This window comes from Ciona robusta, chromosome 1, assembly GCF_009617815.1.
Source record: "Ciona robusta chromosome 1, ASM961781v2".
In the NCBI taxonomy this organism is placed as follows: Eukaryota; Metazoa; Chordata; class Ascidiacea; order Phlebobranchia; family Cionidae; genus Ciona; species Ciona robusta.
Genome location: NC_143235.1, coordinates 3797379 through 3818566, shown reverse-complemented (window position 1 = coordinate 3818566; position 21188 = coordinate 3797379). Strand labels below are relative to the sequence as shown.

Below are 21188 nucleotides of genomic sequence, written 5' to 3'. Positions count from 1 at the left end.
CTAATGTTTAGCAGTGTAAAACTGTTGACTTGTGTACCCACATACCTCAAAAGTGGCTTCTTTCGCAAACTAAGCACTTCAATGGAATTAACGGAAGTTGTAGCATGCCTGAACAAGCTAGCGCCCCTACATAATGCTGGAAGCTGGGACAATGTTGGTTTATTGGTTGAACCATCACCCCCACATACAGTAAGCAGAATAATGCTAACTAATGACCTTACTGAGACTGTGCTACAAGAAGGTATCAGCGCGAATGTGAACATGATTGTATCTTACCATCCGCCTATATTTAAGCCTCTAAAGAGACTAACAATGTCAACATGGAAAGAGAGAATTGTTGTGAAATCATTAGAAAACAGGATCGCAATTTATTCCCCGCACACAGCATGTGATGCTGTTCAAGGTGGAGTAAATGACTGGCTAGCTTCTGGACTGGGAGAGATTAAATCAATTAAACCAATCATAAGATCAAATATAAAGGCAGATAATTACTCTGTTTCTATCGCAATTCAATCAAGTAATGACAAAGACTTACTGGATTCATTTGAACAAAATCTTAGCCAAATTGTTAAATTTGTCAGGCGTACTAATGTTGATGCAATAGAGTATGAATGCCAATGTGCCAAATCTAAAATGAAAGATATTGTAGATATGAGTCACACTTATAACCTGGATGCTAAGTTCAAGGTAATAGAGCTTGCTGAACTGCCTGCACCAGATACTGGAATGGGACGACTGTGTGTACTTAATACACCATGTACAGTTGCAGAACTAATTACCAGAATTAAAAAACTGCTGTCTATTCCTTACGTACGACTTTCTCTGGGAAGTGATAAAACTGTAACATCAATGGTGAACACGGTGGCTCTGTGTGCTGGTTCTGGTTCTAGTGTTTTAAGTGGAGTTAAAGCTGATCTTTACTTATCTGGTGAGATGTCGCACCATGAAGTATTAGATGCTGCATCCAATGGTGTAACCACTGTACTCTGTGAGCATAGTAACACTGAAAGAGGGTATCTAAAAAGCATAAAGAAATTGCTTGAGGATATGCTGGGAAGTTCTTTAGTTAAAATCATAGTGTCAGTCGTGGACGAAGACCCTTTGCATATTTGTTAACTTAAACCCAGAGAGGGTTAATGGTGATTTTGATTCATTTAATAAATCATAGCATCGTTTTTGCTAATTCAAACACAGAGTGGGTTAATGGTGATTTTGATACAGTAATAAATCAAAATCATAACAATGTTTTTTATCTAGGGTCAATAAAACCCAAAAACTATTCTTTATATAATTTAATTATTACTGCACGTGAAAACATCTGTTGCATGAGTGCATCTGTACTATGTTTGTGTTGAGGATAAATACATTTTTTTATTTTGTCTTTTATTCTGGAAAATCTATGAAACCTCCTTAAAAAACTGTTCATGAAAAAAGTCAATCGTAAAATATAAACAAAATAATACAGTTAACACAGAGTTAAACTTCTTTTAGTCCACTTTATGTTGTATAGTTACAGTAATAAATTGGCAAATTGGCAGTTGCAGCTTGTTTTTGACCTACAATAAAATATCTGGTCATGTATGCTTAGGGAACATTCAAAAAGCTACAGTAAAATGCGTGGCGTAGACTTTAGTACGGACAGAATTCATTAAATAAACATCTGAAATTAGCATAGCTGAGTAATAAATTGTGAACGCAAAGTTACAGTAAACACAACAATGGAACAATACACACTTAAGTTACGACTGTATTTCATAGTTTAAAATTCTGCCATTTAAACTCAATGTAAAAGTTTGATATATACGCTACATGCATAATAATGCAATGATGGAAGGGGCAGCAAAACTTCACAATTTACTTGTATTTATTTTAGGATGGGTAACGGTGTATTGGACAATTGATTCAGATTTGATATGAGAGTTGCCAAAACTTTTTATAGGCGTGTCTGAGTCCGGTAAGATGGGCAATTTAGATTCAATTGAATAAATGTTTAAAGACATTTTTCCCAACATAAGTGACAAAGGACTAGAAGTTCTATCGTGAACATATTTGCATCTTTCTGGTGAAAAAGGTAAATTTTCCGAACTGAAGTGTGGGAAGTATTGATAAGCAATCTGCATTTTAAATTCCTCATGGAGTTGGTTCGTCAGAGAGCATGGGAGAGAATTTGGTGCAACCAGATAAGTCCGTAATACACGAGTGTTGATTGAACGCAGATAAGTTTTTAAAAGCTGTGGCGAACTCCCTGCCAAGTCCAGAATGTTTAAAACAATTTCTGGGTTTCCTTTGGGAAACATTTCATAGTTAAATGAATGGGAAGGCCAAGCTGTTAGGTGGTATGGCGGCATGTATGTTTTATAAAACACAAACTGAACACCATTGTTTCCAGTTGTTTCTTGATGAGCTTTGGCAACAGAATGAATATATTCTACAGCTGGTAGCACACCACCTTGATGGATCACTCCAAAGAATGCAAAACCAGCCATGTTGAAAAGAAGCCAAAGAGAAACCAAAGCTTTTCTCTCTTTCAATGGGTGAAAGTAGGGTGCACACAAAATAACGATAGGTACTGTAACTGACAAGATAAATCTTGGCTCTTGGTGAGGAATTAAGGACAAAATGAACACCGTGCTAAACAAAGTCCCAATTAACAAGTACAACAACTTTTTGTTGCCATGAGCACCAGTTATAGTACTATAGATTGATTTCAGCATCAAAACAGTTAATGGACCAAATAGTAACTGCATGTTGACAAGACTATGAGTGTAAAATGGATGAACTCCATGTTGTTCCGGCATTGAGCTGTTTAAGTTGTACTTCAGGTTGTTAAGAGATGTACTTGGAAGAGATTTGAACCAAATAATGAGGTTTTCGATGTTTAAATTGTCCCATGGAAATTGCATGACTGCATTTTGGTCAAAATACAATCCATCACAAACTGCGAAAGTTATACTACAAACTAATGCAGCTGGATACAGAGAAAATACCCTCAGGAATGTGTCAATTATTGATTTAAATATAGCCTTATTATTGCTCAGTGAGACATTTTGAAAAACCCACATAATAACAGGAAATGCAGCAAAAGACATTGAGGAAGGCCTTATGTGAAAGCTAGTAAAAATTATTGTCGCGATAAAATACCCCTTAATGTTTATGTCCAGTAAGTTTTTCACATTATGTTCTTTCCCAATAGGTTCAGCTACCAGGTTTAAAAGGAGTGCTAGAAAAATGAGATCCACTGAATTCGAAAAAGTTCTTGTGCAGTACGCAAAACACACGTATGACGTGGCAAATAAATTAACTGCTACATTAGCATTTACTGCATTACCGTTATAGCACTTTACAGCAAGTCTGTATATTAATGCATCTACTATGAAACTTAACGTTGTCATCCATAATCTTGGAGCTAGCAGCATTGTGTATGGAGTTATAACGTTTTGATGGCCAAATATCCCAGCCAAGTATTTTAGCACCAAGTACGGTATACCAGAAGATATAAGCGGAAAAATAATGGTTCGCGCTGGTTGGCTATCATTCCACTCCCAAGTCTTAAACGATGCAATGTCCAAAATATCTCCTTAAAAATAAAGGAATCAGGTTTTAAATTTTTGCTCAAATTCGACATGAATTATATAATTAACTGATTCGTTATTAGCAAATTAACAACAAAAGAGTGCTAAACTTTAACAATGATCGAAAAAAATGGTATAAACAGAAAAAATACCAATATACAATATGTTTAGAAATTTACTTTAAAAATTGTAGACTGAAATGACAGCCAAAAAGTTGGAAATACAGGCATAAAAATCAAAATATTACTTAAAAAAAAGAATTTCTGACTTCTCAATCCAATTTAAAGCTATGATACAACGGAATCGAATTTTAGACACACACGTGTTTCCTAATCTGCACTGCGTTCCGGAAATAACCGTTTATAATACGTTAAACCTAGTACAAAAGCCCTATAAAAGTTTTAGACCTAAGTTACGCGCGACACTTACCAGCCATGATTTCTGGGGATTGGAAAAATTCGTCCGGAAAAATATATCCAGTTTGTGGTAAAATGCAAAGCATGTAACGCAATGCGGCACAGTGCATCCATATCATTTTCAGCCAGAGATTTTCCATTGCTAAATTTACCAAAGCACCAACTTATTAAAATTGCACAGTAATCTAATCTGAAAACAGAATCCGCATAGGTTTTATTTACAATTTACACACAATCGTAATTGTTTGTACATAACCTCCACAGTTCACTACGCCTCAAACCGTTGACTGAACTGAAAGTTCGCGTAAAATCTCAAAACTTTAAACTTTTTCTTGCCTTCTCACTTTGCCTTCTTCATCATTCTGTTTTCTCTCGCAAGTAAATACAACAGTTTTCATATGATAGAAAATACGTTAAACTGCTGTCCTAAAAGGTATTAGTGCTTCTTTTTATAAATATACACACATTAAATTGCACGGTGTTGAAAATTATTTATTTCATTTTTATTTCTCAAAAAAAAAAACGTTAGAAATTACAAATCACATGTTTAAGATTAATTAACATCTTATATATAGTAGGATGGGGAAAGATGGGATACCTTTTTATTCTATTTTCTCGTCCAATTTGGTAGTAAACAAAGAACTTTCAAAGAATTATAAAACCGCAATCTCACGACTACCACAGACTGTTGTTAATTGTTTAAAAACGGTCAGAATATTTGGATACTATATGTGCTAAAGGTGTCTCCGGTCTTACCCCACAGTGCTATGCATTGCAACGCTGTCGATTTATTTACCAGTAAGATGCATTAATGAAAGGTATAAGTAATATTGAAACCACGATGGCTGTTAATACCTTTATAGGTCGAAAAATGAAATAACAAGTTGGAATGTTCGTTTCCTACATAAGTATAATAACCTGGGTCATACACGCCGGAGAAATCAGTAATATATCCAGATGAAGTAGAGTAAACCCACAGCACGTCGTCGTTTTCCTCCGTGTCAAAATCATTAAAGTCTAGATGAGCGTGATCGTAAAGTATAGCGCTTGTAAAAAGCCAACACTGGTCGATACTGGCTGGGTATTGGTTGGGATATTGCGGTGATATAAGATTTCCATGTTGTGCAGTCACAGTGGTAACTGTGTCGCAGTATTGAATCGGGACCAATGCATATTCCTGCAAAGGTAAACAAAGAAAACGAACTTTCGGTTGCAATTCAGATGCTAATAGCCTCTGTAATTATCCAACACGAACTAAGCAATAAAAATATAGCGCAAATTGATACAGCAATTTAATTGTTTAATAAATAAATATAGTAGGGTGGGGGAAGATGGAACTTTTTATGCTATTATATATCGTCTTATTTAGTAGTAAACAAAAGATCCCTGAAAGAACTATATAAAACTGTACCCTCACGACTCCCATACCCTATTATTAAAGACGGTCAGGATATTTAGGTGTTAGGTGCTAAAGTTGTTCTGTCTTTTTCCATCCTACTATATAAATAAAAAAGTCACAATACACAATCTATATGCGAAAAGCGTTTTACTTACAGCATTGTGGTTCCTAGCATTTGGCTTAGTATAACACGAACACCCAGAAAGAAACAGAAATAGTAGCATGTGATAAATAGGCCTACCCATACTGCTAGCAGAGAGATTTAGATATAGACACACAAATGTGACAACAAGAATTGACAAATATTATTATACTTGGCGATATATTTGTTTAGTTGTTCGTGGGAAAACGAACAGTTGTTATGTTTTTGTATTGTCATATATATAATATAAGTTTTTAGGTGGCATCTCTGGTACACGTTGCGTCTTCCCCCACTTTGTAGTTGTGTAGATTTTTTTATCGCCAATAAACTTCAAAAGGTTTGTGTAAATGCCCATTAATTGTTTAACACTGCGACAATGCGTGTTTTAAACTTACTCTATAGTAAACACTGTTGTAGCGCAGTAGCGCTCGTTAACTCGCGAGTGGCCTCTCTGATCTGTGGCAGTAGTGCCGTTTGGACCATACATATCACGACACCCGAGCACAACGTAGGTATTTACGCATCTTCTTAATCAATCAATTTGTAATACAACATGCACATTCGTTGTAGCTCGACCCTCTTAGTTTGTTTTACTACTCAGCTTCTGCAACTAAAATTAATCCTGCTCTGAGCACAACCCACGAAACCAGCATAATATTCGCGTCTAGATGTGGCATTCGGGGATATTTTATATTTTTCTTATAGTTCCCAAACTATTATTTACCAGATGCACCTAGTCCCATACCAAAGAGTGATATGCTTAAACATACAAAAACTACAGATTTCACAAACTTTGGTACAGAAACCTAATAAAGATGTGATTTATTTAAGCGTAACTACTTAGCTCCCCTAGTAATATCTCAGACACCGATATCTATACGAACGGCAAGTAGATTGCGTAATCTCAAGCGTCCACGTTCTTTTCGATCAAAAGTTGACGAAGTGAACAGCAAGAATGACTGCTGTAAGTATTTAACAACTTTTACCCATATTTTTGTTCAAAAATACATAATACATGACTGGAGTTTACCAATTTCCGTGTAGTAATATTGTTTATAATGTGTAATTACCTCATTCGGTTGTATTTTTTCCACGTCGATATGGCGCATTTTTTTCTTGAAATACACTGTTATCGTTACGTAGGCCGTAAAGAAAGCACCCGTAGTGAAAGGCAAGGGCAAGAAAAAGAAGGCACCTGCCAAGAAGTTCACTTTAGACTGCACCCACCCTGTCGAAGATGGAATTATGGATGCTGCCAACTTTGTAAGTAATCCAAATTTGAAAAAATGTAACAACTTTCACCATAAACGACTCGTACATGTTTTCAATACCCTTAATACACCTGAAATAAACAACTTTTATTTTTGTGCATCAGATCTGCACTCTACTTTGACATCAAATAGCAAACTTCTGTAGAACACAAGTTTTAATTACCTCCGCAAATCTAAATGCTTATATAGTGTTTGCATTTAAAAAGTGCATAAAAAAGTGTAAAACAGTTTGAATTTGCATAAGATTTGCAACTTATCAGTTCGGGCTAGGGTTCTCTTCCCTAGTACCCTCGCAACGGCAAACGTTGTGCTTGTTTTTCATGTTTGGAACAATAGGAGCAATTCCTCAAGGACAGAGTCAAGGTTAATGGCAAAACCAACAATCTTGGACAGCAAGTCGTCATTGAAACTCTTAAAAACAAAGTTGTGATCACTTGTGAGATTCCATTCTCCAAGAGGTATAAAAACTTTAAAGAAAATTAGCTGTGATAAAAATAGAAAGTTAAAGTCTTAAACTGGTTTTGTAATTGGTCTTAATAATTTTGCTCTTTATTAAAGTTGAATGCATCCTTCATAAAAGTTAAATAAAAAACAAAATTATATGTTTGAAAAATCTTACACAGTACTTCTAAATTGGTGTGATAAAAAGTTAACTAATAAACACAATTGGCCAAGATTAAAAACCTGCTAAACTATTAAATATTTAATAACAACGGCAAAAATTAAAAGGTATTTAAAGATAGTAACTGCCATTTCAAACTAGATTGTAACTGTTTTAGGTACCTGAAGTATTTGACCAAGAAGTACTTGAAAAAGAACAACCTGAGAGATTGGCTTCGAGTTGTTGCTTCAAGCAAGGAGAACTATGAGCTCCGTTACTTCCAGATCAACAATGATGAAGACGAGGAAGAAGAAGAAGATTAAAATGGAGAAAAATACAAAAATTAAAATGCTATTCAGTGAACAGACGTTTATTTTTGTTTCGACTGCATGATAGTATTTTTAACTAACAGTTTTGGTGAATAGGCAGTGATCTGGGAACTTAAGATTTAGTGAAAAAGTAGATAACCTAATTTTAGGAGTCTGAAACACCTGTATAATGTCACATGGATGCAAGTGGGGATTTATTTTAATAAAAATAGACCACCAGTTTGAGCGGATTTAATTTGAAACAAAAGTAGAATTTTACTTGGATGCAGTTAGTAGTCTTACATATTGGAACTACGATAGGGGGAGTTTTTAAATTGATTAAAACTAGACAACCAGTTGAGCTTTTGGGTTTGAAACAAAAGTAGAATTTCCCATGAATTAGGAAAGTGATATTGGAACTAAAATATGAGTGGTGGAGATTAGGTATTTTAAAATAAGAGGACACAGTTGTGGTACAGCTGAAACACAAATGAAGCAGAGACTTTTTAATGTTTAAAACAAGATTTGGCTTCGAACTAAAGACAAAATAGAAGAAACTGTGAACCAGGGCACAAAATAGTAAATGCAATAATGTTGAACATAATTTGGCCTTGAGAGACGTTCATATAAAAATGGTGAAAGCTGTTTTCAGAAGCTTGTAGTTTTGAAATGGTCGTCATCAATCGTTGAGTAAATATGGCCTTCATTGCACAGGAAATCCACAGCTTTTCTGAGGTAGGTAAGAGAAACATAAAAGTATAAATAGTGCTAATAGGGAGGTGTGTTTCCGTGGCACAATGGTTGGCCCCTGCCTCTAAACTAGAGGTTACAGGTTCAAAGCTGGTTGCTGTTACCATTGTGTTCTAATTGTCAGGTATATATACATAAAATTTTCCCCTAAAACAATCACCCACAAAGTTACATATGTGGTAACTTGTAAGCGGGAATGAGGAGTAAGAAACATAACAACAACGTTATAGCGACTGCCGTTGCCCTCCATGCGAAGTGTAAATAAGTTACATTCGTTTATTTTTTTAGATTAATACCATTAATAATTTTAATAATACAACTTTTGACTTTTGCCAAACATATGTTATCTCTTCCTGTAAATTGCAATTAAAAAACTGTCAAACAGAAACATCAACATAACAAAATTTATGTTAAATACTTTAAATCTAACCCTTATTTAAGGTCAAGGTATAACGAATAATAAAAATACTAACTTGATTTGGTTGATATTTAAACCTTTCAAACTAGACCGAATATTAGTGATACTTATGCCATCGTCATCTGTAGCTGATTGAATGAGCTTCCAAACCTAAACAACAGGATGTATGGCCAAAGTTATAGAAACAGAAGTTATACAATACTATTGACAAATAACATAAGTATACGAGATAGAAGTTTTACTAATGAAATGCAAATTTGGAAAATTCTTATTTTACAAAGTTTTAATGCAAGTACAGCTTTTAAGAGAAAAGTTATTTGTAAATTATAAAGTTTATTCGATCTTAAAATTACGAAAAAATAAACACTACAAGCCCTATAGAGATGTAAATAGTTTGATCTCACCAAACTAGGAACAAAGTTAAAATAACAATAACAATGTCCGGCGCCGTGGCATAGTGGTTAACGTGCCTGCCTGTAACCCAGAGGTAATGGGTTCAAGGCTCGACGCTGCTACCATTGTGGGCGTATGTGTCCTTGGGCAAGACACTTAACAGCAATTGCTCAAACCCAGTGGTCACTAATGGGTTGTCTGAATTATCAGCCATACATTAAAAAAAAAAAAATCCCCAAAAAATAGTCACCCACAAAGTAACATACATGGTAACTCGTAAGCTGGCATGAGGTGTTAAACCCGTGTGATAACGACTGTCGTTTTCTGGACACGCGAGGATAAAGTAAGTTACATTCATTCAATACAAATAAACGAGACACATTTAAATCTAAGTCAAAATCAAATATTGCTTATCTTTTGTAATCAAAAATAATAGGTATCTACAATTTCCTATTGACCTGAGTTTGCACAGAATCCATTCCCAGGTCCATTGACTGATCATTATTTGAAACATTGCCCTCAAATCCACTTGACGTAGGTCCCATGTCAAAGCCCTGTAGACATAAAAACATGGTGGTATGTTTTAGTAATATTTTCAGATGTAAATCGGAAAAAAATTAATGCTGGCCGTTTGGAAAATGGCCCAAGTTGCCAATTTGATTTGGTTTTCAATTGTCTATATATTCAATACGGCAAAAAATGGAAAATTAAGTAATATATAACAACTTTTTAATTTACTTTTTTCTTAGCATCTGTAGCAAGTTTGAAGTGCATAACCTCTAACATATGAACTGTAATTTCATTTAAATCTTCAACTTTTCTGACATGCAAACCATTCAGGGTGATGTTTTTCTAAAAAATACAAATTTAAATTTAAAAATATAAATATTTTAATAAAGAATCCTTAACCTTACAAAAGACTAAAGATGGAAGAGCTGCAATATTGGATATTTCTGTTCTATATAGGTGCTAGTTCCTACAGCAAATGCCAGGGAAAATTAAATGTAGTCAGATTTTGGCAATTACCAATTTAAATGTTTAGGTATGTGCTGAAGTTGGAAAAGCTCAGGCTCGCTGAGCACTTATGACATCATCATGGGGAAAAACCTACGAGAATATGTTTCAGCCGAGTATCAAAAAAGAAGATGTTACGTTAGTGATACTGATAAGATTAAACAGATAGTTTTAAAAGACCTGAAAAACTCTCATTTGACCAAAGACCCTCACTGGCGTGCCCTCTTCAAAAACATCTTCATTAACTGGCGCATCTTCATCCTCAGTGAAAGAATTCCTAATAAAAAACAACATAATTAAAACTTAAAATGCAGGTAAGATAGGCTACTAAAATTATTGGCGCACAACGCAGGCAAGCACTGTGCTAAACCTCGAATAAAAAATATTCCGAAAAAAATGATTTTTAAAAATGCAAATTTATTTAATGCAAAAATAAATTGCACAAACCAGTAGACAAGCACTGTGCTAAACCTCGAATAACATTTTTTTCCAAGACAAGTTAGAAAATTTAACTTTGTGTGGATAAGTGTATATAAGTGTAGTGTAGGTAAGTTAATATCATAACAATATTGTCCTAATATATTTATTTCTGTTGTGCTGCCTGAAACTTTAGGTCTAGCATCTAGTTTAACTAAATGCAGGAAATTAACTGAGCCAAAAATGAACAGTCTAATTTAATATTTATATATATAAGATATCTGAGACTAAGAATATGTAAAAATCTGGTGCCTTAAACATTACGTCTAGCATATAGGATTAAATAAATGCCTGAAATTAATAGAGACAATAGGATCCATTTATTTATATATATATATACATAACTATATGCAAAAGGAATCCCATTGTAAACACTTACCAGTGCTTAACTGTGACAAACCCAGTTGTATCGTCCACTTTATAAGTGTTGCATGTCTGGCTGTGCTCAACTTGAATTACAGTTCCCACCAATGTGACCTGACTTACTTCAGTGTTGCCAAGTTTGAATCCAGAGTCGTCGGACACGATTTCTTTCAAGTGAGAAGCAAATATGGGGACAATGTTGTGGAATCGAAATTTCTATTTGAAAAAAGTAAGATTAATTTATTGTACAATAATGGAAATGTTTATTAAAGAAAAAGTGAGCCTTGGACTCGGTATCATGTGTTTGTAACAAAACTCGAAAAAATCCAATTTTTTGCCAAGTCGAAAATGTGAGATTCTACCCCAACGCATGATATCGTTATCATGTGTTTGCACTAAACTAAAAAAACTCTTAGTCAAAAAATGCGATTCTACCCAAACGCATGATACCAGTATCATGTGTTTGTACCAATACTCGAAAAAAATCCGATTTTTTGCCAAAGTCGAAAGAGTGACATTCTACCCCAACGCATGATACCCTTGTAAAACCTTTGTAAAGGATTTTTTATTTACTACCATATGTGCCAATCCTGGGTATGCGGCGAATGAAATAAATTTTTAGACTTCAGAAACCTGTTAAAAAAGACCAACCAAACTTATAAGCAGGAAGACATAAATACATATTTCCCTAAGCTAAATATTTTTTAGCAGCAGTGTAAAATGTTAATCTTAAAATGAAAAGTATAGCCCAAGTCAGCAATACAAAATATCATTTTAGGTCTAAAAACTATGACAAAAACAATACGAAATTCAGTTAAAACATAGAAGCATTATATTGTTGTTGTTTTTAACGTTTCTTTTACTTTTTGTTTATCACCACCGGCAGCAGGAGATGAGAATCCTCCACCTCCACCAAAGCCACCTCCAAATCCTCCACCAAAATCTGAAGGAATATTTCGAATTGTTAAAAGACCCCATATTATAAAAATATAAGGCACCAGTGAAAAATCTTTGTGTATGGTACAGGCTAGTGGAAAGCCAGTCTGCAGAGTATGGCAGATGCACAAGCAATTTTTTTACAAACTTTTGGTTAAGCACGTCATAATCTGTCTCACACATGCGGATTAATTAAACAATTAACCAAATTTAGTTCAAATTTTGGGAGTTATTAGTTAGGAGTAAGTGGTTATAGTGGTAAGTAGTAACGGTCAGATTCTTCACGTTATAACCTTGTTTTTTTCCCACTGTTTTAACGTAGGAATCAAACGTAACAACACGCATTTTATGACGTAATAATCCAACCTTGGTTTAATTCATAACGGCTGGTGTGGAAAATACGGTGACGCAGCACGATTTCGCGCATTTTTAAAGTTAATTTTCGACATGAACGCCCGAATTTTGTCAAAAAAAAATTATACAGTGGGTATCAGTGAGACCTAAGGAACATTTTGAAACCAAAATTTCAGGTGCCCATCAGCTAAAGGATTACCGATGCCAGATTTCATTTTTCCAACACATGCTACTTTATGTCTCTAGCCATTTGCATTCAGTACAGTAACAAATATTAGATTGTATCCTATGTTAACAGTGATAAAATATATTCATGGACGATGATGGACCGAGTAGTCTATCGTATTCGCATACGATCTATAATCAAACATAAACTTACCATTTCCTCCAGCGTTTTGAAACATGATTTAATTCAATTTTTAGCCTAAATTTAAACACAAATTGAATCCTGATAATACATTTAGTAATGAGAAACTAATAAACATCAGTCATATCGCCTATTTGTTATTTTGGTGCTTTCAACAACGCCTAAAAACATTTTTTATTTTACTATTTCGTCCCAAATAATTTTCACAATTTTGACTGTATACATTTCGCGGGAAAATCCAAACATAGAAATCGTGTACTTCGTGTTTGTTTTATAACACCCCTAACAATCCGCTTCGTTCGTTCCTTATATTTATTCATGCTACAAGCAATAGTCATGATACAAAAAGCTCCATTCATAAACAAATGATTTTATTTAGGAAAACAGCAAATGCTTAATGTGAGAAAAATAAAATGTTGTAAAAGGATCACCAAGCTTCATCTTTTTAAAAAATCTGGAGAACTGCAAAAAAACAAGGATTACTAAAAAGTTTGAAACTAATGCACCAATACCACACATTAGTTTTAAATATATAATTATCTACTCAGTACAAACTAAAATTAAACACCACATGAAAAGTAGGCAGCTTACTATATCTAATTCAGTTCAGATTTGCTTGCTCATGAATTTTTCAGACAAGTTTAAATATAAAACATCCCAAATGTGGCTTTAAATAGCTGCTACAACATATTTCCTGATCTTTATAATAAAATTTGTCATACAGATAGAGTCATAGAGATATTAGGAAAAAAGTCAAACTATTTAATAATTTATAAAAATTCGAAAATAATAGTTAAATATTATAAAAATGAATATATTGCATAGATTTGTCAAAAACAATACGAAAAGTAAATGGGAAGCAACTTACGGGATCCATAATTTAGGAAAATTGTCAATTTCTTCTTGAGTATAATCATTTATTCCTTTAAATACCCTACGCGGTTGAGGTATTACAAAAGAAATGTTTTCTTTTATTTCTTCGGGTATATTCTGCAAAAATATATGCATTTTGAAGAAGTTTTTATAGCTAAAAGTACAATGCAGAGTTAAGTTTATGATAAACAAGTTTGAAGGTAGAAGTGGTTTGGCCTAGTGGTTAAAATCAACTGTAGAGTCTGAAAAATAATTTTAAACTTATTGGATGCAAGTGTTTACTGATTAATCTACCGCAAATACTCAGTCTACTCTGAAACGCCAAGATTTGGTTTGCGTATAGTACTTATTAAAATGACAATAAATGACAACAATTCAAACAGTTTAGGTCTTTAAACGGCTAGTAATATAGAAACAATGGGTACTGATAACGAAAAAATATTGGTAGATACTAGCTACATCATTATCATGCAAACTGATACTTCTACGACGCTGCTATTGTGGGCGTATGTGTCCTTGGGCAAGACACTTAACGGCAATTGCTACAACCCAGTGGTCACTAATAGGTTATGCAAATTATCAGCCATACATAAAAAAATAATTACCCACAAAGTAACATACATGGTAACTCGAAGCTGGCAGGAGGTGTTAAACCCGTGTTATAACGACTGTCGTTTTCCGGCCACGCGAGGATAAAGTAAGTTACATTCATTCATACCATATTGGAAAAAAAAGAAATCAAATAACTTACTTCATCAGCAAAAACATGAAGTTTTTGAAACAAATTACGTTTATACATTCCTCCAGATGAACCTTTAGGCAAGCGACGGTAAACATACCGTTTCACAATCTGAAATCATGTAATAGTATACGATTTTCATAGAAACTTCATAACATTTTATATCATGGGGTTATTAAGGGGGATGGGAGATTGCAAAGGGTTCTAGTAAGGTCACTATGGGGTTTCTTTACCATGATTGGGAGAACTATTCCTGGGGGTGCGGGGATGCTAAATCATTAAGGTCTAATCTATATAAGCCGTACCAGGAGAGGGTGCAAGAACTAGCAGGTGATTTGAAAGGGGTACAGCAAAGAAATACGTTAGGAACCACTTGATATAACCAGTTCTAGTAAGGTCACTCAACATGTGCTTTTGTGAAGAAAACAGGAAAGGTATGGACAGGTTTTAACTTTCATTGGTGTCATTAAAAGGCGTTCCATATTTAAAAACTTTAAAAATTTAACCATAATAAAAATTTCTATAAACATTTTACAAAAAAAAACATTGAATCTGAAAATGTATAGTCTTGACGATTTTAACCAAATGCTGAAATGTGACACAGTTAAATTCTTTTATTATCCGTTTAAACTTCGATTAATTTTCTGTTCAAGAATTCTTCTACACCATTAGTGTTTCACTTTGTGATAATGACTTCGCCGTATTTTAGTAAAAGTTGATTTACACCGTAAGAAACAGTGAAAAATTTGAAATGACTGAATGAAAAACTGTAATGAAGTCTAAACTAACCCATGTAGGATCGAGTTCGTGAACTTCAAACGCTCGCATCATCAATCTTCCTTTCTTACGACTAAAACATAATTCGAAAATAAAAAATCCGAACTGATAATTTATTTTACCAATTACACAGATGTTTAAATTATATATAATGAAAATAACACAAGTGATTCAAAGTTTTTTTTCATGTTTAAATTATAATAATAACTTTTATTGTTTCTTGGAATATGGTAGCTAGGATTAAAAAATATTTAAAATGAAAAACAGAATACAGCAACCAAACAACAATTATATATTGCCCATTTGTTCGTAGATTATAAGAAAAAACTGAAATTGTTTGAATAAAAATTACAGTACTACACTATCTCAAAGAATCTTAAATTACTAAACAGAGAATGTCAAACAGGGATTAATGAGCCAAATTTAAACCTTGCACATTTTAAACCATAAATGTTTTTTTAAAAATTAATATTGTACCATTAGTTTCCAATATATATATATATATATATATGTGTGTCATTTGAACAAAAACTTGGTCAATAATATATTTTTTTGATGCAATTTCACCATTTTTTTTATGGAAAATATAGCGTCACAAATAAACTATTATTAAAATACAAGTGCTTCAATAAAACCAAATTCCCACAAAATCTCACCCTGTGTGTGAATGAAAAGTCTTCTCCTCCCATTTATTTCCAGAATAAGCAATTTCCTTTGCATTAATAATAACGACATGGTCGCCTACCCTTGATGTTGGATGATAGATAGGTTTATGCATCCCCATTAAATACTTGGCCGCAACATCTGCCAGTTTGCCTGGAGGTTGCCGGTCAGCATTCAACAAGTACCAGGCTTTGGAAAAAGTTGACCATTGCTGAAATATAAGTTTATGGACTGTTGTATCACGAGATAAGTAGAGACACAAAAAATAATGGTAAATAATATTAGTAATATTTTTGGTCTCATTATGTTTCTTTAGGCTTCACTTATACCCGCTGTACAATGTTTTGAAAAAAGTCGCCCGTTTGTGCTAAAAATTACCTTTAAAAATGACGCAGCACGATTTTGCGCATACCACCCTGTTGCCAAATTAGACAATAAAACACAACAAGGTGAATTATACACATATAAAAGAAATGGCTGTTATAAAGTAAAAGAAAAAGTGACTTGCACACAGCACACTATAAATGAACAATAAAATAAAAAATTACCTGGTTCGCTCGTCCAAATGACATTGCAGGCGATGCTGAAGTATTTTAATACCAGATACGCGGTTTAAATTCCCAATAAATGTAAAACTTGACTGTTTTTCGATTGATTCCAACTGTTCTATCAGAACAATAACAAACGAAAATTGAACATGCGCAAATAATTAAAGCAGATGGGATGAAGAATTTGTCCCCGGCGGGAAAAGGGTGTTAAAAGGCTTCATACGTAACATCGCATGTATTTACTCAAATTTCGATGATGCCATTAATTTGTGTACTAATTTACTATCTTTTTGTAACATCTTAATGTATAGATTTAGTTCGGCGCCGTTGCTCCGTGGTAAGCACGTCTACCAATAACCATAGGTAACGACTCGAGGCTCGATGCTGCCATCTTTGTGGGCGTATGTGTCCTTGAGGAAGTACACATGTGTAATACAGAGTCAGGAACACGGAGTAGTCTAACTGCAGCTGTCGTGATATATTTGTTCCGACCGTTGAATTTGGATCGGGTGCCACCACTCATGCGCAGTAGTTCGGAACAAACACGATGCGAGACCCATTAAATACGGACCGGCTGGAAAACGTTCCGGGCAAAATAGGCTATTAGTAAGTACGTTTTGCACCGTTTCAAGAGACATTTCTATCTTCTATATACGGTCAGACATCATGCAGAGCCGATAATTATCAGTAATGAAATAGACACCCAAATCCCTTTATTGCTACACTAATGACTATGTTATGTTACTATTGTTCTATTTTGTTAAGCAAAGACAAAGAGCCTAGTTCGCATTTAGCATCGTTTACCTTTGATAACATACTTAATTCAGTTATTTTGGCTTTAAATCGAAAACTAAAGTTTTAAAGTGTAAACGTAATGAATTGTCCGCCATGCATAAAAACATAAAAAAACAATTAGCCACAAAGTTACATTACTTTCCCGCCACGCAATCAGGGGGTGTGCCAAAGCAATCAGGGGTGCATGAGTTCGACGCAACAACTTTAGGGGTTCACCAGCCCATAAAATGTTGAAGAGCACTGGTTTAGAGTATACTTTATGGTCCTTTTATAATAAAATTGAAAAGATATAAATGGACAAATGGTCATAGCGAAGACAATTTTACAGGTTTTGTTTATGTCACACATGGTTTTTATAAAAAAGCAATACTTGTTTTGTCTATTTATTTCAATATATATGTTTTAAACAAAGCAAATCAGTGATTACAAATACATAGTATAAAATACAATGAAAATAATTGAAACGTAAATACAGCTGTACATTTTTTTAACGTTTCTATAGCTTTATTAAAGTAAAAATATAATAAAAATTATTTTTAAAAGATTTTCTACAGTAGACACCATAGATAGGCCTACCATGGTCGCACGGTTGCGTATATAGTTTGACGCCACGAAAAACTTGTTAGCTTCACGGGGAAGTCCCAATTATAAGTCACAAAAAATGTTGGTACAGAATGCGTCACAAAACTACACGAGGTTTTATCGGTGATTTCTGGTTTTATTTCTGGCTCTTTTCCTTTTCTTCTTTTTGCCCTGAAACAATAAACAATTATTTTTATCTACTACAAAACTAAAATCTGTTATCACTCTATTACTGCGTGTATTGGAGGGGCATGGGCATGTTCAAGGGTTTCACCATTTTTTACTTCTACTGACTTCCCATCATTTCGCGTTCTAAACTTCCAACTCTTGAGCTTTTTTTTCGAAATTATTTTAATTTGCATCTTATCAAGGAATTGTTTCAATTCCAATACCCTGTACATGTACAATCGCCTGTTGTTCAGACTGTACAACTCTTTGCCGATCTTGATGACTTCTATAATCGGAAAGTCTTCTATAAGAATGGAACCATCTACAATTTTACTGATGGCCTGATTAACTGAAACCCCCTGGTTGTTTCGGAAATGCGGCTTTATGGTATCCCGAGTGAATCTAACTTTACTTGGACGCACACTCACCATAGCTGTGCTTGGTGAATACCATTAACACAAGTCAACTCAAGCTAAATATATTCTATAAGGAATGGTTCTGCGTATGGGTGGTTAGTACTGTGGGGTAAGAAGGGACATCTTTAACACATAGTATCCAAATACCCTGATCGTGTTTTAAACAATTAACAACGGTCCATGATGCCGTGAGAGTATGGTTTTATAATTCTTTAAATGTTCTTTGTCTACTATACCAAATGGGTCAAGAAGACAGAAAAAAGATGTCCCATCTTCCCCCACCCTATTATATATAAATATATGATTATGTACCAGGTAAACGATTTAGGTTTATTAAAACGCCTCTTCTGCGCTTACTAGCTTATATATATATATGCTTCACTATTATGACTACTTATATACATTAACTTTACGAGTTTCGTATATATACCGATACTGGCTAAAACCACAGCGTTTTGCTGTGAACCGAAATTAAACTGATATATTTTAACGTGGAAACATTTTACATATGTGTGATATGTGTGGACCTAATGAAATATAGGTATTCCATAATTGGACAGTTACTCACAAGTTGATATCAATACGCACTAATACCCACGCTTAGTAACGATGACGTACAATTAATTGCGCACAATTGTTGGCGCGCCTGCCTGTGCCAATAGGGTGATGTCTATGCGGCCGGCCCTGCTACCATTGTAGGCTCATGTAGGCTATCCTTGGGCAAGACATTATTCGGCAATTGCTCCAACACAGTGGTTCCTTATGGGTTAAATCTCGTAGGTAAAAATTAATGCAATACCATAAATTTTGTGTGTCGAAATACTACTTTTGTACAGGACTGACAGGCGACAGCAGTTAGGACATACATACAAATCTGGAACGTAAAATATAGAAAAAGAGAAAAAACAGAACACATCTATAATTGAACGAAAATCGCAGCAATGCACTAACATTTTAACATATCATGTGTATATTGGGTAAGTTCAAGTGTTTGTCGTGGCGTCGGTCGAGCTCTCTCCTATGTTTTCATGCATCTCGTACACGTTACCGAAATCCTGGTGTGAGATAAAGCATTATAATAACTTCTTTGTTTAAAATGACATATGTATATAGGTTATAGGTTTAAAATGATATAATAGGGCGGGAAGGATAAGACACCATTTCATGAGAAACAAATTACGTTAAGGTTTGAGGAAATGAGCTAAGCGCCCGAATGCAAAATACCGAAAGGGTGTTTTAGATATTTATACGAAAAAAACAAATATAATTTCACCAGGACTCACTCTGTATGTTATGGACGCCGCTCTTTTCTTTTGTTTTTTAAAACGTTTCTTGTCTTGTGCAGCGAAGCAACATTCGTAAGTACAAGCTGAAAAGGCAGGTAGTTAAACAGGTGTACCATATAGAGCCTTACCAACTGAAACTTACCAATAACGAAAAGAGTCAAAAAGGCAGTAAGCATTGCCATGAGGGAGGCGAACAAAAATATGTTGAATTTATTGCTGAAAGGATCTTTGTTGCTGATATCGGTGAGGGAAACGCCAGCTACATTGATTAACCACGAGTTCAAGCTTTCACGGAAATTCTTGAAGCTGTTTAACAACAATGAATGGTGGTCTGTATAGGTCGATTGTTATAGGTTTTAAGGTTTGATTTTAATTGATTGGATAACTATAGAACTAGACTGCTTCGTTAAACGTATTGTGATGTAGCTATCTCAGTTAGCAGTATCGGACTATCTATTCAGGTTCTACGCGGAGGCACGCTAGAAGGTCTATGGAACATGCTATTTGAATTCTAATTCTCAGAGCAGTATGCATTTTTGCACAAAATGTATTTAGCTGATCATATACAGAAACATTCAATACAACTTACATTGAATTGGAAGCCATGTTCTCAGTAATCTGCCTCTGTATACATGAAAATTCTCTTGCAAAGCTCGACTTACGCTATGCAAACTCTGTAAGCCAGTTTAAGTGTGACGTCGAACACGTTGGATACGTGATAGAAGATAGCACTTTGTAGTCGATAACAGGAAATGACGTGAGAAAGAATTTTCGGCAATTTTACCCTGATCGGGAAGCGAGAACAACAATGGAAAACAAAAGCTTATCTTTTATGCAAATACACTTGATGAATGAACGTGAATTATTTATCCTTGCGTAGCGGGGCAACGACAGTCCTTAACACGGATGTTCTGTTTTACACACCTCGTGCCGCTTACAAGTTACCACGGATGTAACTTTGTTACGGACTTGCTTTGTAATGTTTGCCTGACAGTTTTTACAAAACACCACGTATCTTGCTCTTAGACACACGCCGGCTATGGTAGCAACGATTTGAATACGACTGCTCGGTTTTTATTATACACGTGACTACGAAACGTTCCCATAAGAAAGCATAGTTCAGTGCAGGTCAGTATACAAAGCGTAGGTTGTTTAATTTGTTCGTTTAAATTACACCGACGCAGTTAACTGCAGATCGTGTCAGGTAATTCTGCATTGGTATAAGCGTACATTCTAAAGTTTTAAAGGTGGCTATTAAACTGTTTGAGATAAATTAATGAATGTAACTTGTTTATCCTCGAATGGCGGGCAGCGAGAGTCGTTATCAAACGGATGTCGTGTTTTATAAACCTCGTGTGCAGTTACAAGCATATGTAACTTTGTAACATATAGTAGTGTGGGGGAAGATGAGACACCTTTAGCACCTCATATTCGAATTTCCTGATCGTGTTTTAAACAATTAACAACAGTCTATAGGAGTCGCGGGGATATGATTTTATAATTTTTTGAAAGTTCTTTGTTTGCTACCAAATTAGACGAGAAAATAAAATAAAGAGGTGT

General features: G+C 34.6%; 8 protein-coding genes across 8 annotated transcripts; 2 read left to right on the top strand and 6 right to left on the bottom strand.

Annotated features, from left to right (window-relative positions):
* Positions 1-3: 3 nt before the first annotated feature.
* Positions 4-1481, top strand: LOC149741554 (NIF3-like protein 1). Its single transcript, XM_089893486.1, has one exon. The coding sequence runs from the start codon at positions 4-6 to the stop codon at positions 1114-1116; it is 1113 nt and encodes a 370-aa protein (XP_089749612.1). The 3' UTR covers positions 1117-1481.
* On the bottom strand, positions 1073-4219 carry LOC149741553 (GPI alpha-1,2-mannosyltransferase 4-like). Its single transcript, XM_089893392.1, has 2 exons — positions 4002-4219; positions 1073-3577 (listed from the first exon to the last, which is right to left on the bottom strand). Exons 1-2 carry the CDS (start codon positions 4126-4128, stop codon positions 1848-1850), a joined length of 1857 nt encoding a protein of 618 aa, XP_089749518.1. The 5' UTR covers positions 4129-4219; the 3' UTR covers positions 1073-1847.
* A 240-nt stretch (positions 4220-4459) lies between these two features.
* On the bottom strand, positions 4460-5766 carry LOC149741552 (CUB and sushi domain-containing protein 3-like). The gene is made up of 2 exons (XM_089893539.1): positions 5543-5766; positions 4460-5165 (listed from the first exon to the last, which is right to left on the bottom strand). The coding sequence occupies exons 1-2, from the start codon at positions 5630-5632 to the stop codon at positions 4797-4799; spliced, it is 459 nt and encodes a 152-aa protein (XP_089749665.1). The 5' UTR covers positions 5633-5766; the 3' UTR covers positions 4460-4796.
* Positions 5767-6334: 568 nt separating this feature from the next.
* Positions 6335-7762, top strand: LOC149741551 (large ribosomal subunit protein eL22-like). Its single transcript, XM_089893540.1, has 4 exons — positions 6335-6493; positions 6673-6792; positions 7137-7258; positions 7580-7762. The coding sequence occupies exons 1-4, from the start codon at positions 6485-6487 to the stop codon at positions 7722-7724; spliced, it is 396 nt and encodes a 131-aa protein (XP_089749666.1). The 5' UTR covers positions 6335-6484; the 3' UTR covers positions 7725-7762.
* A 438-nt stretch (positions 7763-8200) lies between these two features.
* On the bottom strand, positions 8201-12953 carry LOC149741550 (replication protein A 32 kDa subunit-B-like). The gene is made up of 8 exons (XM_089893530.1): positions 12794-12953; positions 11988-12067; positions 11141-11340; positions 10465-10561; positions 10009-10122; positions 9729-9824; positions 8933-9027; positions 8201-8439 (listed from the first exon to the last, which is right to left on the bottom strand). Exons 1-8 carry the CDS (start codon positions 12816-12818, stop codon positions 8358-8360), a joined length of 789 nt encoding a protein of 262 aa, XP_089749656.1. The 5' UTR covers positions 12819-12953; the 3' UTR covers positions 8201-8357.
* Positions 12954-13131: 178 nt separating this feature from the next.
* Positions 13132-16542, bottom strand: LOC149741549 (large ribosomal subunit protein uL13m-like). The gene is made up of 6 exons (XM_089893534.1): positions 16382-16542; positions 15827-16044; positions 15183-15243; positions 14406-14504; positions 13650-13771; positions 13132-13243 (listed from the first exon to the last, which is right to left on the bottom strand). The coding sequence occupies exons 1-6, from the start codon at positions 16403-16405 to the stop codon at positions 13219-13221; spliced, it is 549 nt and encodes a 182-aa protein (XP_089749660.1). The 5' UTR covers positions 16406-16542; the 3' UTR covers positions 13132-13218.
* A 379-nt stretch (positions 16543-16921) lies between these two features.
* On the bottom strand, positions 16922-18650 carry LOC149741548 (uncharacterized). Its single transcript, XM_089893557.1, has 2 exons — positions 17992-18650; positions 16922-17929 (listed from the first exon to the last, which is right to left on the bottom strand). The coding sequence occupies exons 1-2, from the start codon at positions 18355-18357 to the stop codon at positions 17876-17878; spliced, it is 420 nt and encodes a 139-aa protein (XP_089749683.1). The 5' UTR covers positions 18358-18650; the 3' UTR covers positions 16922-17875.
* A 145-nt stretch (positions 18651-18795) lies between these two features.
* On the bottom strand, positions 18796-20534 carry LOC149741547 (uncharacterized). The gene is made up of 4 exons (XM_089893542.1): positions 20218-20534; positions 19771-19934; positions 19626-19711; positions 18796-19397 (listed from the first exon to the last, which is right to left on the bottom strand). Exons 1-4 carry the CDS (start codon positions 20232-20234, stop codon positions 19326-19328), a joined length of 339 nt encoding a protein of 112 aa, XP_089749668.1. The 5' UTR covers positions 20235-20534; the 3' UTR covers positions 18796-19325.
* Positions 20535-21188: the final 654 nt, after the last annotated feature.

Coding starts and splice junctions, on each gene's coding strand:
- LOC149741554 (XM_089893486.1), top strand. CDS start 4: ATGTTTAGCAGTGTAAAACTGTTGACTTGTGTACCCACATACCTCAAA.
- LOC149741553 (XM_089893392.1), bottom strand. CDS start 4,128: ATGGAAAATCTCTGGCTGAAAATGATATGGATGCACTGTGCCGCATTG. Junction 3,578..4,001: donor ATCCCCAGAAATCATGGCTG/GTAAGTGTCGCG, acceptor TTTATTTTTAAG/GAGATATTTTGGACATTGCA.
- LOC149741552 (XM_089893539.1), bottom strand. CDS start 5,632: ATGGGTAGGCCTATTTATCACATGCTACTATTTCTGTTTCTTTCTGGG. Junction 5,166..5,542: donor ATGCTAGGAACCACAATGCT/GTAAGTAAAACG, acceptor TTACCTTTGCAG/GAATATGCATTGGTCCCGAT.
- LOC149741551 (XM_089893540.1), top strand. Junction 6,793..7,136: donor TTATGGATGCTGCCAACTTT/GTAAGTAATCCA, acceptor TTGGAACAATAG/GAGCAATTCCTCAAGGACAG. Junction 7,259..7,579: donor GAGATTCCATTCTCCAAGAG/GTATAAAAACTT, acceptor TAACTGTTTTAG/GTACCTGAAGTATTTGACCA.
- LOC149741550 (XM_089893530.1), bottom strand. CDS start 12,818: ATGTTTCAAAACGCTGGAGGAAATG. Junction 9,825..10,008: donor CTACAGATGCTAAGAAAAAA/GTAAATTAAAAA, acceptor TTATGTCTACAG/GGCTTTGACATGGGACCTAC. Junction 9,028..9,728: donor TGGATTCTGTGCAAACTCAG/GTCAATAGGAAA, acceptor CCTGTTGTTTAG/GTTTGGAAGCTCATTCAATC.
- LOC149741549 (XM_089893534.1), bottom strand. CDS start 16,405: ATGTCATTTGGACGAGCGAACCAG. Junction 15,244..15,826: donor ACTTTTCATTCACACACAGG/GTGAGATTTTGT, acceptor ATTATGTTTTAG/TCGTAAGAAAGGAAGATTGA. Junction 13,772..14,405: donor TTCATGTTTTTGCTGATGAA/GTAAGTTATTTG, acceptor ATATTTTTGCAG/AATATACCCGAAGAAATAAA.
- LOC149741548 (XM_089893557.1), bottom strand. CDS start 18,357: ATGGTGAGTGTGCGTCCAAGTAAAGTTAGATTCACTCGGGATACCATA. Junction 17,930..17,991: donor ATGCCCCTCCAATACACGCA/GTAATAGAGTGA, acceptor TTATTGTTTCAG/GGCAAAAAGAAGAAAAGGAA.
- LOC149741547 (XM_089893542.1), bottom strand. Junction 19,712..19,770: donor TTTGACTCTTTTCGTTATTG/GTAAGTTTCAGT, acceptor CTGCCTTTTCAG/CTTGTACTTACGAATGTTGC. Junction 19,398..19,625: donor CGGCGTCCATAACATACAGA/GTGAGTCCTGGT, acceptor ATCTCACACCAG/GATTTCGGTAACGTGTACGA.